Source organism: Xenopus laevis, chromosome 6L (assembly GCF_017654675.1).
Source record: "Xenopus laevis strain J_2021 chromosome 6L, Xenopus_laevis_v10.1, whole genome shotgun sequence".
Classification (NCBI taxonomy): domain Eukaryota; kingdom Metazoa; phylum Chordata; class Amphibia; order Anura; family Pipidae; genus Xenopus; species Xenopus laevis.
This window is the reverse complement of record NC_054381.1, coordinates 139598151-139612686: the sequence shown is the minus strand read 5'-3', so window position 1 is coordinate 139612686 and position 14536 is coordinate 139598151. Positions and strand designations below refer to the sequence as shown.

Sequence of the window (14536 nt, the reverse complement as noted above, 5' to 3'; positions counted from 1 at the left end):
ATATTTTTGTAGCCTTACAAAGCATTTGTTTTTAGCAGAGCTGTGGAGTTGGAAGCAATTTTGGGTATCTGGAGTTGCCACAAATGTAGTGACTCCTAATAACTAATTATAAGCTCTGAAAATAATCAAATCAGATGTAAGAGCTTCTGTGAAGGAGGATATGGCAGAAGCAATTCTGTTAATTTCAGATTGTATTTAGCAGCTATTCTACAGATATACGGCAGGTTCAATTCATATACAAGTTGTTTTAGGTTTTCCACTTGTTTTTGGTTTGTGTAGTTTAACTTTGATTTTGTTTTAGAATTACCAAAATATATGGTTTATATTTTTGAGCTTGTATGTTGTGTGGTTCACCTTTAAGTTTACTTTTAGTATATTGCAGAATGGCCAATTCTGAGCAACTTTTTCTTTTTTTATAGTTTTATAATTATTTGCTCTTTTCTCCTACTCTTTCCAGCTTTTATATGGGCGTCGCTGACCCCATCCAAAAAGCAAATGCTTTTTAAAACTCCCATGAAATTCGACCAACTGAAATTTATAAAGAAATCTAATTTTTAAATGTTGGGTTATTCTTTTATCTTTCCCATTTCTGTATATGTTGTTCTAGGGGGAGTCACAGAGGATGAGTGCAAGTGTAAGAATGTCTTGGACTTTCAAAGCAGCGCCACAGAAGAAGTCAAGAGGCTAAAGCAACAATATATCCTTTTAGGCAAAAGTGCCGACGTATTATGGGGCTGTTGCTTATTCCTTCCATTGTGAACATTTGCAACAGAACTCACTTCTTGGCCAATTCTGTACAATACCAACCAGTTACCTGCACAGAAGGGCCACATTGCTGTTGTTCTGGCTGGTCCTCCCAGAATCCAGAAGTAAAAAGGAATTGAATGACTCTGCCAGCCTAAATGGGGATGGAAATGGTTTCATGTGAGTCAGAGGACAGCTATACTGGTTACCCCTCTATCTGTGAAATCTTGTAGATCAGTGTGTAAAAAAAAAAGTTATTTCAGAAAATAGGGTGTACTGTCCCTTTAAATTAAATGTAAACAATTTTATTTTTTTTTAAAGCGTAAAAAGCTATTTTGCACTAACTTTTTTTTACACTACCAATATTAGTTATTTATATAATAAAAAACAAAAATATATTCTATTTTAAAAAAAATCGTGTACTGGGCCCTTAATTTAAATGTAAACCCATGTAAAAGCGTACATAGCTATTTTGAACTAACGTTTTTTACGTAGTTGTTTTTACACTACCGATATCAGTTATTTATATAATAAAAAATAAACAAAAACTATTTAAGATATTTTCAAAAATAGGGGGTATTGTGCCTTTAAATGAAATGTAAACCCACATTTTTTAAAGCGTACAAAGCTATTTTGCACTATAGCAGCAATATAATTATTATTTATATAGCAACAACTCATTCACATCAAGCCCTGCTCTTCTAAGACGGCACCATCTTCTGGTCTGTTAGTTACACCAACTAGTTGGAGTAATCTGGAAAAGTAGTAAAGCAACATCATCTTGAAGTTACTCTGCTTGGAAGAAGCAGAGAATTGCCAGGTGACTTCTCAACAACTTGATTTCCTAAGCAGAGCAATATCACAAGATGTCCATTTTCTTACTAAATACATTTTCAGCCAGTTGGCTGAAATGAACAGCAGGTGGCTTGGTTGCAAATTCCTTCTTTAGCAGTTTAGAAACTGTAAATAAAACCAAGAGTGCTTGAAAAGCACTCGGAGCAATTTTACATAAATTTGTTTACAGTTAAATCGGGTCCCTTCATTTGGTTTTCGTCTCCATACTTTTATTAATAGATGGGTGCTCATAACCATATGCAAGGTGTAGATTAAAGGGATACTGTCATGGGAAAACATTTTTGAAAACTCATCAGTTAATTGTGCTGCTCCAGCAGAATTCTGCACTGAAATCCGTTTTTCAAAAGAGCAAACATATTTTTTTATATTCAATTTTGAAATCTGACATGGGGCTAGACATATTGTCAATTTCCTAGCTGCCCCCAGTCATGTGACTTGTGCTCTGATAAACTTCAATTACTTTTTACTGCAAGTTGGAGTGATATGATCCCACTTCCTCCTTAGCAACTTAAAGGAACAGTAACATCAAAAATTTTTGTTAAAAAATTCATTAGTATACAACGAAAAATAAACACCAAGACAAATTAAACTTTTAAATAGCAAAGCCTTTATTAAGAAATAACTTACATATACTCCACTTCCTGTCCTCCTCAGAAACGGCGAAAAGGCGACCATCCATCCTGCAGTGTTTGATTTATCCTCCCTGGCAATTCTACTGACAGCAGCGTGTTGGCTGGTGGAGCAGGGTTTGTGCTGGCTGTTCGGATTCCTCTGGGGAAGGCTTCTCTCGCTTTCTTTGGTATCTTGGCTGCTACCCAGAAGTGTCTCTCCTTCTTGAACTTTGCCTTGTGGCCCCTGGAATGCCGCTTGGTGACCCGTGCTACTTTGCGGATGGCCGACCTAGCAGCGGTGGGTTTCTTTCTGTGCTTCCGGCTCAGCGTCTGCAGGTCTGAACGAGCCGTGATGTGAGCAGTTCCTCTCCGCAAGCTTGTGAATCGGCACCAGTTGGCTGTACCGGCCCGACGGTTTCTTCTTCCTCTTCTTTCTGGCTGCTGCGGAGGAGGCTGCGCACGGAATGAGTGGCGCACGGGAGAATCGCGTAGTGGTCAGTCAGGCTGGAGACGTGGGGAGGGATGGCAGATCTCAATGCCGGCACGGAAGCTCCCGTACAAACGCGCCCATGGGGAGCTTTGTGCGGCAAGGTGCTGTGCGCTCACTTCCCATTTGCGAAGTGTGCACAGGCATAAGAAACCCACCGCTGCTAGGTCGGCCATACGCAAAGTCGCACGGGTCACCAAGCGGCATTCCAGGGGCAAAGTTCAAGAAGGAGAGACACTTCTAGGTAGCAGCCAAGATACCAAAGAAAGCGAGAGAAGCCTTCCCCAGAGGGATCCGAACAGCCAGCACAAACCCTGCTCCACCAGCCAACACGCTGCTGTCAGTAGAATTGCCAGGGAGGAGAAATCAAACACTGCAGGATGGATGGTCGCCTTTTCGCCGTTTCTGAGGAGGACAGGAAGTGGAGTATATGCAAGTTATTTCTTAATAAAGGCTTTGCTATTTAAAAGTTTAATTTGTCTTGGTGTTTATTTTTCGTTGTATACTAATGAATTTTTTAACAAAAATTTTTGATGTTACTGGTCCTTTAACAGAACAATAGGAAGGTAACCAGATAGCAGCTCCCTAACACAAGATAACAGCTGCCTGGTAGATCTAAGAACAGCACTCAATAGTAAAATCCAGGTCCCACTGAGACACATTCAGTTACATTGAGAAGGAAAAACAGCAGCCTGCCAGAAAATAGTTCCATCCTAAAGTGCTGGCACAAGTCACATGACTGGGGCAGCTGGGAAACTGAGTTTGTCTAGCCCCATGTCAGACTTCAAAATTGAATATAAAAAAAATCTGTTTGCACTTTTGAGAAATGGATTTCAGTGCAGAATTCTATGACAGTATCCCTTTGAACAAATATTTCTACATAGAATTGGTTTCATTGTTCTTTCCTTGACACAAAACACTGGTAGCAGTAACACAACGACTGGAACGTCTGGAGAGGAAAATGGGTCAGCAATAAGAATAAATAAGAATAAACTGGTCAAGACTTTAAACTGCCAACTGAGCAGAACCAACGCAGCACAAGGGAAGCGGCAAAACAAAGTCGGACTTTTCAGCACGACTCTCCAGACTAGATGAGTTTTATAGTGCGCAGCAAATCTTATTCTATTTATATAAAGATAGGATTGCATGTGGGAATCCAAGAAGAACTACAACTAAGGCATATTTGGTGCCACTAGACTGAATAAAGAATAAAATTAAGAGATTAAGGAACAATCGGTCCTGTGGCCCAAAGTCGGTTTTGTAAATCAAAGATTTTTAGCTTTTGTCTTGTGGTTTTATAAAATATTAATAATAAAGTGTCAAATATTTTTAAAAATGTTGTGGCTGTATTACTTTAACCAACCACTGTTAATAATGGGATTCAAACTATACGATGGTGCACTCTAATGTAAGAGTTAGACTCACAAGAGCATATGCCAACGACACTATTCCAGGCAAATGAATGTCAAGCAAAGTCCTGCTGCTTTGTCTGGCAGCATAGGAACAGTTAGGTGCACTATGATTGGCTGTTAGGCACACGCACCACTATAAATGCCAGTGTAAAGTGACTCAATACCCACTGCAAAACTGTCAGTTTAGCTCATTACTATCTATGAGGCAGTACAACAAGATCTGTCCTAAACAAAAAAAAAAAAAAAAAAAAAAATGGGTGCAGATGAACCTCACTTCTATTTCAGTTAAGATCCTCTTGGAGAAGTTGCAGTGTTCCCCACCAACATCTGGCCAAACCATGATTGATTGCTCAGATAACCAGAAGATCAGCGTGTGCTTGTGGGGCCATGGGTTTGCCTCATAAGCAGCTTTTCTGATGGTAACTCCTAACTCAAAAAAACCAATGCCTATGTGGTGCAAAGTGGTGGCAGGTCACGGTAAGAAGTAAAAGATTAGAATCCCTGAGGCTGCCTAAAATAATAACACCCCATCCCCAGTGCCTTATTTCTCACCCCCATTTGCTCCCTACAAGCTTTTCCCTTCTCTGTGCTCATCACTCCCACATTTGCTAATCAACAAATCATTGGCAGTGTAGAGCTTACAACTCTCAGCGCTCCTCTCCTTTTCCCTGGTTATGGTCAGTCTTCCCCACCCCCACCCCAATATACCTGTCTGCAACTCTCTGTACATCTCATTCCAATCATCTTAAAGGATATGTAAACCTTTAAAATAAGTGAATGTAAAATTGATGAGGGGTCTATTCTAAGCACTTTTGTAATTTACATTCATTATTTATTTCGTTTTTATTCCAAGATATTAAGGGATACATGTACTGCTAATATGAATGAATTTTGTTACAACAGCGACACCTGCTGGTCATTTTCCCACCAGTCTGACCACCAAGTAGTCAGGCTGCTCTTTCTTTCTGCTTAGGAAAGATGTGAGAAAGGTTTCTAATTTTATTCCGAAGTGGAGGAACATCAGAGCTTACCTTTAAAGGGCATGTACAGGCAAAAAATAAAATCCCATTTTTACTTTCTTTAATGAAAAAAAAGGAATCTATCTCCATTATACTTTAATTAAAAAATGTGTGCTGTTTTTATAACCGTCCCCTTTTTAATTAAATTAGATTATATAAAGAAACCTGACTATGCAGTGAAAATCCACTTTGTTTTATTTGCTCTGACTGCTGTGGATAGGAAACTTCTGCAGGGAAACTGTCATACTTTCAGGCAGCATAGGGAGACCCCCCACCTTAATTCCCAGAACTCGAGCAGCTTTGTTTGTTTCCCTGTATAGAAGTCAGCAACTGTGTGGAGATTCGTATTGGATTTTATTTTTGCCTTTACATCCCCTTTAATGTTTCCAACTCCAGCTGCAGGGACAAAGATCATGGAGCCAGATGTAAACAGATAAACTGGGGTTCTATTAGGAGGATTTTGCTGCAGCCACTGGTTCTGCAGAGTTGGAGAAAGTTTGTATTAAACAATACAAAAACTATAAAATCCACATTAGATTACATGACAACACCGGACCCAGTGCAGTCTGTGTATTCTGATTATTAATAAGTCCTGCTGTATCGGCTTCTGGCAGTTATTTGACTTGTGCCATTTTCATAATTTATGATGATCCCTAAGCAGCCCAGACCACACTGAGCATGTCTTGGTCTTGCAAAGATGTTTAATGTTAGTTACAAGATGGTGACCCCCTGTAGCCAACTTTGAAAAGCGTAAATCATTTGTTTGATTAGGCTTGTGGAGCAGTAAGTTCATGTTTATGTTTAGTATACAAAATACAGCATTATTATATTTTAGACTTTACTTCCCCTTTAAACACAAAAAAATTCAGTCCACTAGTCCATGCCTAGACCCATAGAGGCAGATTTATCAAGGACGAATTTCAAATTTGAAAAACTTCGAAATTCAAATTCAAAAAGACCAACCGAAATTAAATCAAAGTTTTTTTTGGCCGTTTTCGATCAAATTCAAATCTTACGAATCGAAGAATAGCGCATTTGATCGAATTCGATTTTAAGTTTTTCCCAAAAAAAAAAAAAATCCACCAATTAACTCTAAAATAAGTTCTAGGAGGTCCCCCATAGGCTAAAACAGCAATTCGGCAGGTTTTAGATAGCGAATGGTTGAAGTAGAATTTTTAAAGAGACAGTACATGATAAATTTCGAAATTTTTCAAATTGGAACCGATTTTGAACTATTCTCTAGTACACAAATTAGCTGGAATCTTTTTTTAATTCTAATTTTCACTTCGAACCTTGATAAATCTGCCCCATAATGTCTACTGCTGCACCAGTGTAAAGTGCTTCTCACTCACATTTTATCATAACCATTACAGACATATGCAATCTCTCCATTCACTAGTCCTACTACTTCCCCCAACCTTATCCAAACAGGTGACTGATATTCCCACCAGCTTGTCTGTTCACTCAATTATAACTACCTGCCCTTACCAGATTATCTCAGCCTCACATTTAGGAGAGTAAGGGTGCACTGCTCTGTAAGTGAGCAACATTATTGAATATTTTTTAGCTGTTAAAAGGATCATTAAAAGGGAATGCCTGGGACCAAAATTTATTTTGAAATAAATTATGATTTTAAGGGTAATGTTACATTCTACAAATAGAGAGGCAATTCAACAGAATGTAAAAATAAAGCTTGAGAATAAATTGCCAACAGCAGAAATATGTTTTGAAACCAGTTTTATTTAGTTTTTACATTTATTTCTCAAGGGCCTGTTGCTCTGGCATGCTTCTAATGATGTCTGAATCACCTGCAAAACAATACAAAAAAATTTAAACACTGTTTCATACTTGGGACACACTGGGGGAGGGCCTGTTCATTAACCCTGGCAGTAAGGTCTGTCAACAAGGAGAATGGGTCCCAAATTAAAAATAAAAACAGCCCAGCCATGCTCCCAAAACCCTACCGGTGATTCATCTAAACCCCCCAACAGGCCCCACCCCTTTCACATCCCACAAATTGCACTTTTTTCTCTCAGTTATGGAACAGAAAAGCCAAGCTGCCAAGAGCCTTAAAGGGGAACTATCGTGAAAATGAAAATGTAATATTAGCTTCAGCATACTGAAAGGAACTTTTTATATACAATCAATTTATAATTCTGCATCGTTTCTGAAATCATCAAGTTTATCTTCACTATTCCTCTCTCAGCATCTGTTTCTCCTCACTGTCTTCATGCAGCAGTTGGGTGTCAGATAATCATTGACAGTTAGATCCAATATATCTTATGGAGGGGGGGCTTCCTTTCCTATCCGATGTATTAGAGCTCACTCAAATAACTGATTCCAGTATAAACAATAACTGCCTTATGCTCAAATTCTGCATGTAGAGAGACATGATGTCTGGTGATTTTAATAGAGTGAGCTCTAATACATCTTCTAGGCAAAAGGAGCCCCCCTATAACATATATTGGCTCTGTCGATTATCTGACACCCAACTGCTGCATGAAGAGAAACGGATGCAGAGACAGGAATAGTGAAGATAAACTTATTTCAGAAACAGTAGAGAATTTTTAGTTGATTATATTTAGAAAACTTCTTATTTCAGTCTACTGAAGCTTTTATTAAGCTTTAATTTTCATGAAAGTTCCCCTTTAAGCAGCAATAAGTCATGTGAAGTTATTAACCAGCCAAGTTGGTGTGTGGAATAAAGCTGTAACTAGCATGAAAGTATCAGAACCAGACTAAAAGCCAGCTCTGAGGACACTGTCTAGTATCAATCTAGCGAATGTCTAGCCTGGATCTGACCACAACCAGATCAATCCAGCGAGAATATATTCGCAAGTGGAACAGTAGTTTGAGATGTAACATATCCGTACCTGGATCAATAATAGCCAATGTGCAGACTCTGTAGTACTTTCCGCAGGCTGTACCCAATTCAATGTTGTTGCCGCTGTAGTGGTGCACTCCGGTCTTTGCCAACATTGCATAGTACTCAATCTCCGACTTCCTGCAAAATTAACAGATGGTGTTGGAAGTGCTCAATATATTAATTGAAAGTTTAAAAAAAACTGTATATTACACAGCTTTTCTGGAAGTGTGTTCAACATCTCCCACCAAAAACTAAAGAGAAATATTTTAAGATTTGGGGAGGGGAGCTGTTCCCTAAAACACAATGATACTATCCCTACAAGGACAGATCTATTGCATAAGGGTCATCAGTGGCCATGGAGGAATAGAACAGCTGATAGAGACGTAAATAAAGTTTTCAATCCACCCAATAAAGGAGGCCATTGTCAGTAAGGAGCACGGGGAATGGAAACTAAAAATAAGTAGAGTGTAAAAGGCTTAGTTTTTTTTCTAGAAACAGGCCATTCATTTTCTACCACGTACCCAAAGGTAAACATCCCCTTTAGGCTACAAAAGACAATCAATCATCGAGCCAATTTTGACCAAAAAAAACACTGGCACTGTGTGTGGCACTAAGCCAATAAATTTTATCTTTGCATGTATTTTTCAGCCATTACAATAAGAAAATATTGCTCAGTATTGAATATCAAATATCTGATTGCTTGTGATGGATGACTTTAAATTCTTGGGCTTGATTGATTATCTGGTTGCTGGAGTCAGATTACAATAGTAACCAGAGTTCAGTTTAAAATGGAAGACCAACAATTGAGGGCCATAATCAAACTGTGCAAAGATCAGTGATCCTGACCAATTGCAGTCTGAAAAGAGGCACCAAAGTAAGGCTAATCAAACACTATAGAAATAATGAAGACAGATCTATTATAACATATTAAAGCTAATGGAAAGAGTAAACTGTAAACTGACAATGCAATGATATTGAAGCCAAAGTAGCACTGCAAAGGGGCTAAATGATACAACTTACACTACTTTGCCAAATTGAGACAGTTCAGCTCAATATGATCTGGGAAACATCTCTCTGTAAAGATCACAGATTTTAAGTCCTGTAAATGTAACTGTTGCTTCCTTTGTGCAATACACTAACATGTTCTGGGTGTTTCAGCTGCACGGTCCTTTCTCTTGGATACTGTTCATTCCTGACCAATTATATAGATACACTATATACCTGCTCAATGTTTTCCCAACTACAGCCCTGCAAGCACATGGGGAGAGAGCTGCTATGCAAGCAACGTCAATGCCAGTTAAAAGGGTAGTTCATCTTTACATAACATATTAGGCTTTATATATGACAGCAAAGCAATAAAAAAAAAAGATATATAAAACAAAAGCATTTCCCAGTGGAAGCTCTATAAGCTCAGTTGATACCTTGCTAAATGTACAATTTTGAGAAAAATACACACAAATAATGGACAAGTAACAGTTGATTCGTTAAGATTTTAAAAACAGGGAGCATATGCACAATAACATTGCTGCAGAATAAAATAAAGCAACTGAAGCAAGTCAATATCTGTGGTGTTTTGTGAAGGCGAACTGGTCCTTAAATCTGCTGCTATTAAATGCAGTTACTGAATATCTGCTGCCCTGTTGGTTGCCGACTTTTTAAACAATGTAGCACACACCAGGGGATAAACAGGCCCATGAAGCAACATGCAAAGCCGACTTCTGCTACTTTATTTCAAGAGAGAGAACCAAAAGTGCATAAAGGCACAGAAAAATATGGCTTTCAAATTTGCAGTAACGTTCACAAAGAACTTGAAAACCACTGAAAGGTTTGTTCACCTTAAACAGTGATATGCTGAGAATTAGCAATGTTTTTTGTTCAGCGGCTCTGCAGTACAGAAATTTCAGCCCCTCTCTGGTTGCCAATTTTCCCTAGCAACTAGGCAGCAGTATGACAGTGGAAGATAAACCAGATAAAAACACAAATACAAAGTCGTGAGGCAACAATTTTATGGCTCCATAGTCAGTGACTTTGCACACTGGAAAGAGGTAGACAAATAAAACATTATGAGACTAGCTGTAAAGTTGCTAAAAACATGATAATCTATAACATATGGTACAGATCGTACCCATTTAAGGGTAGCTTACTTTTAGGCGGTCCATTAAGTTTTTTGGGTTGTTTGCGGCCATTAATGGTCACAAGGTAAAACTCAACAGTGGCATAAACTGATGAAATGTTTTTATGATTGGCAGTTGGTATTGTAGTTTATACATACAGAACCAAGTCATAAAACTGGGTACTTTCCAAATCTGAGAACTAAAGAGATTTTACACCATAATGACGTCTGGCCTAAGATTACCTCTATTTAGCACTGAGAAGGCTGAAAAAGGGACACAGAAAATGTTTTAACAAATTCTCACCTCAGAGCTGGGCAGTTGTTGGCAAGAATAACCAGCTTAGCTTTGCCCTGTCGGATCATTTTCAAGGTCTGTTTGTAGCCCAGGACATATTTACCACTTTTCATCACAAGCTGAAGCCTAGAGTTGATAGACTCCAAAGACTTTTTCTATTAAAAATAAATAAATAAAAATGTAAAAAAAAGGATGACAGGAAAAGCAGAAGTCACTTGCTCATACCACATGGGGGGGGGGGGAAATGCCAGTGACACTAACACCGGTGAATCAATGTTATAGTTCAGACCCCTAGGATTTTCCATCACAGGCATGCAGTAGATTCTCTTCAGAGTATAGTATCAAGTTGGAATAAAGGACACCTGGATATATAGATAGATATATGTATTGACAATATATACAAAATAAAGCACTTTTAGCAGTCGTTCTGCAGGTGTTCTTGATTCCAATTTTCTATAATACGCTTGCTTGAATGTATACTTTTATTTATTGCTACTTTCAAGTGCAGAACTGAGTTGGAAATTAAGGGTAAGAACCGAAGCTATAAAAGGTCAACTGATTGTGCTCATCAGGTTCACTTTGGCCAAATAAAGCTAGAATATTTTGATAAGCCAGCACAGAATAAAAGTGCCCATACATGTAATTATATGAAAGGCTAAGAAACAAACGTGCATTATATCTGCTTATAGACTGACATGATTCTGCATATGCGATGTTTAATCAGAGGGAGGACAATGCTTTGTCTACTCCTAATTGCAAATGTATATGCTTTATAATAGCAAGACAACTGGTCACATCATAGCCTACTGCATACAGATACCTACATTTCAGCCAAAATCATTAAAAAAAAAAAAATCTGAAACTGCTCTGCCCTTTCACGTACGGTTATGTGGTTACTCTGCCAAAGAGGGTTAAAATAAAATAAAAAAATGGTCCAGTTAATGTTACAAGGTTGCACTATAACAATTTTTCTGGATAAGTTGGGGTATGTGAAAAGAGCACTTTCTAAAGTTATTGATGTAACAAAATAACTTTACAGACAGGTAAAAAGCATGTGGATATATTACCAAACTAGAGCTAACCAGTTATATAAAATATTGGCCACTAAACACCTATGCCCTGTCAATAAGTCTCCAAGTAGCATAGGATTCAATAAGACATTTATCATCCAAACCAAGCATTTCTCTCTATAACAGAAGAAACAGAGGCTTTAAAAAGGGCTGGTGTAAAGCACAAACCACTGCCTATTTTTGTCACAATAAAACATTTATTTTCTTCCCTAATTCAGTGCACTGTTGGACTATTTATTCTGGATGAGATCCCTGGCAGTGGGAAATCTATGCACACCTGACACAGCAATGAGTAATAAAGCTTTGCTATGTAGCATTTTCTGTGTAATAAACACGCTAATTTATATAGATGTGCGACCACACAGAACTACAAAGCCGCAGGGAGAGTGCTATTATACGGCTCATGGAACTCCAGGTGGATGCCAAATATCCTCAAATGTTTCAACAGGGGGAACTTTATTATAATTGACATTTCTGAGCACAGGTTATAATGAATGACATCACTAAGCCTCAAAGAATTTATATAGTGAATAAAGTACCCCCTCTTGTAAAATATAAGGATATTATAAGTTACCGCAGAGTTTCATGACCATATAAAAACACGAGGCGGAAGGCTGAGTGTTTTTATACAGGTCATGGAAGTCCGAAGTAACTTCTAATATCCTCATATTTTACAAGAGGGGGTACTTTATTATAATACACAAGTTTTAGTGAGTCATGACAGAAATTACATCAGAACTCACCGTTTATAACCAATGACATCAGAACTCACCATTTATAAGGATATCATTTACAAGATATTCATGGCTTTTGTGTTTTATAAGAATATAATTTACAGGATATTCAAGGCTCCTGGGTATTATAAACAAGTTTTCTTAAACTTGAAAGTAGCATAAACAACAAGAAATAGTAAGAGCTCTGGCAGAGAGGTGCAACCACTTCCAGCATCCGATAGATCACAGGTAACTGATGTCTCCCTCCACAAGACAAGCTCCAGCCTTTATATATAGCAGGTAATGGGCAGTACCAATACACAGGGGTCTGACAGGCTGCTACACTGACTGGTACATAAACACAGTGCTCCCCCATACTGGGATTACTCCACTCACAATATAATAATGACACTTACATTAAGATTATTATATAGTATTAGAAGGGGGATGATCACTATGTATAAACTAATGTATAATGTGTTTCTGAACCCCCCCACAGTAGGAGCTAAAAGACACACAGTATGGGGATATAGGACAGACATAAATCCACACAAGGGCCTGATTGGCTGCTGTGAGGCCCAGTCCGGGTGAATAACACGACACGCTTCAGGGAGAGTTATTAGGAGCGCGGAGTATCCCAGGTTATAAAGCGGATGCTCCACGTGAGAGACGAGGCCTCAACTCACCGTCTTCTTGGCGGCCACCATGATTGCAGCGCGGGGATCCCAGACCTGATAAAGAGACGGAAAAACATGTTCAGGCTCGGGGAGATTTCACTCTTTCCGCTAAACCCGACTGCGACCCGCTGGCTAGGCCAGAACACCGCCAAAACCAAAGGAAAGCAGGAGCACCACTCACCAGAGGTGTAGCTCCAAGATGGCCGGGGACCGAGAAAGGAAGAAGTTCCCACAATGCAACGCTTTTGAGCTAAGGACCGCCCGCATGGGGCAGGAGTGGAAGGGGTTGTGGAACGCACGCTGATTTGGAACGCAACGTTACGGAGCAGCGATGGGGATTGAGCGTTTTATCAGCTTTTTAGTATTGATTCCTGACCGATTGTCTGTCATCGAATTGTTTGTGTAATTGAGCGTTGCATATTATGTCCAACTGGTCTAACCATTTCTGCCATTCCAGTCCCGTCAGTGTTTCCAATTAAAATTCATTCAAAAAGTGTCTGTGTGCGCCCACGTGGTGCTTGTAGTTGCCATTTTTTTAGCTTTACAGACGTCATCATTCTTGTTAGACCTTGCTAAAGTTGCCAGTGCAGTTTACAATCTAAAGGTTAGTTCACACGAGGAGATTCGGGGAGATTTTGTCGCCTGTCGACTAATCGCCTCGTCTTCTGAGCGACAATCGACCTGAACTGCGTCAGCGTTTTTTCCCATAGGCTATAATGAAAAGTCACCTGTGCGATGCGTTTTGAGGCAACATCGTGCGACTCTGGAAAACGCATTGCCGCGTGTGCATTAGACAGGGGAATTTTCATTATAGCCTATGGGAAAAAACGCTGACGCAGTTCGGGGAGATTGTCGCCAAGAAGTGACGATTAGTCGTCAGGAGACAAAATCTCCCCGAATCTCCTAGTGTGAACTAACCCTAAGGGTTAGGCCACACTGGCGTTTTGGGGAGATTTGGTCGCCTGGCGAATAATCGCCTCGTCTTTCCCCAAACACCTTCCCTGACTCTGCACCGGCTAAAATGAAAAAACGCCGGCGCTAATCACACGCGCCGATTCGTTTTCCGAAGTTGCCCGAAAATCACCGCAAACACGAGGTGATTGGTCGCCAGGCGACCAAATCTCCCCAAAACGCCCAGTGTGGCCTTACCCTAAGGGCCTTTTCGCATTTACTCATTCATAGTAGACATATAGGGGCAGATTCACTGAAGTGCAAGGTGTCTGACGCTAGCGACATTTTGCCAGAAATCCCATCCGCAGGGACACCGCCAATTCACTAGTGAACTAGACTGTTGCTAAGGTTCATTTGCACCCTATAGCCAGGTGACTTTTCGCTCTGGTGAATGGTCATTACTCCGCAAATTCACTCAGATGGAAAGTAAACTCGGCAAAAGAAGTAACGTCCAGTAAAATTCGCATCTTAGTCAATTTGCAGGGTAAGGACCATTCGCCAGAGCAAAAAGTCACCTGGCAATAGGGTGCGAACAAACGCTATCCAATTGTCCTCTGCGCCTGTTAGTGAATTGGTGATGTCGCAATTGGCCGACGCTTGCGACATATCGCCAGAAATCACATCCGCAGCGACACCGCAAATTCAGTAACAGGCACCCTATAGCCAGGTGACTTTTCTCTCTGGCGAATGGTCATTACTCTGCAAATTCACTAAGATGGGAAA

The 14536-nt window shown here is 39.6% G+C and overlaps 2 protein-coding genes and 1 non-coding gene across 4 annotated transcripts in view; 1 reads left to right on the top strand and 2 right to left on the bottom strand.

Annotated features, from left to right (window-relative positions):
* matn2.L (matrilin 2 L homeolog) overlaps window positions 1-4033 on the top strand; it is a 53110-nt gene extending 49077 nt beyond the window's left edge. For both annotated transcript variants that reach the window (XM_041566563.1, XM_041566562.1), the window contains 2 exons: window positions 608-697; window positions 3618-4033. In XM_041566563.1, coding sequence (XP_041422497.1) covers window positions 608-697; window positions 3618-3673 — 146 coding nt within the window. In that variant the 3' untranslated portion in view covers window positions 3674-4033. The remainder of the gene's footprint in view (window positions 1-607; window positions 698-3617) is intronic.
* A 2817-nt stretch (window positions 4034-6850) lies between these two features.
* On the bottom strand, window positions 6851-13059 carry rpl30.L (ribosomal protein L30 L homeolog). Its single transcript, NM_001092466.1, has 5 exons — window positions 13044-13059; window positions 12872-12916; window positions 10412-10557; window positions 8002-8132; window positions 6851-6936 (listed from the first exon to the last, which is right to left on the bottom strand). Exons 2-5 carry the CDS (start codon window positions 12890-12892, stop codon window positions 6884-6886), a joined length of 351 nt encoding a protein of 116 aa, NP_001085935.1. The 5' UTR covers window positions 12893-12916; window positions 13044-13059; the 3' UTR covers window positions 6851-6883.
* On the bottom strand, window positions 7834-7966 carry LOC121394916. The gene has a single exon (XR_005962086.1). It is a non-coding gene; the product is annotated as a small nucleolar RNA SNORA72 (small nucleolar RNA).
* Window positions 13060-14536: the final 1477 nt, after the last annotated feature.

Coding starts and splice junctions, on each gene's coding strand:
- rpl30.L (NM_001092466.1), bottom strand. CDS start 12,892: ATGGTGGCCGCCAAGAAGACG. Junction 10,558..12,871: donor TGGTGGCCGCCAAGAAGACG/GTGAGTTGAGGC, acceptor TATTTTTAATAG/AAAAAGTCTTTGGAGTCTAT. Junction 8,133..10,411: donor AACAACTGCCCAGCTCTGAG/GTGAGAATTTGT, acceptor TTAATTTTGCAG/GAAGTCGGAGATTGAGTACT.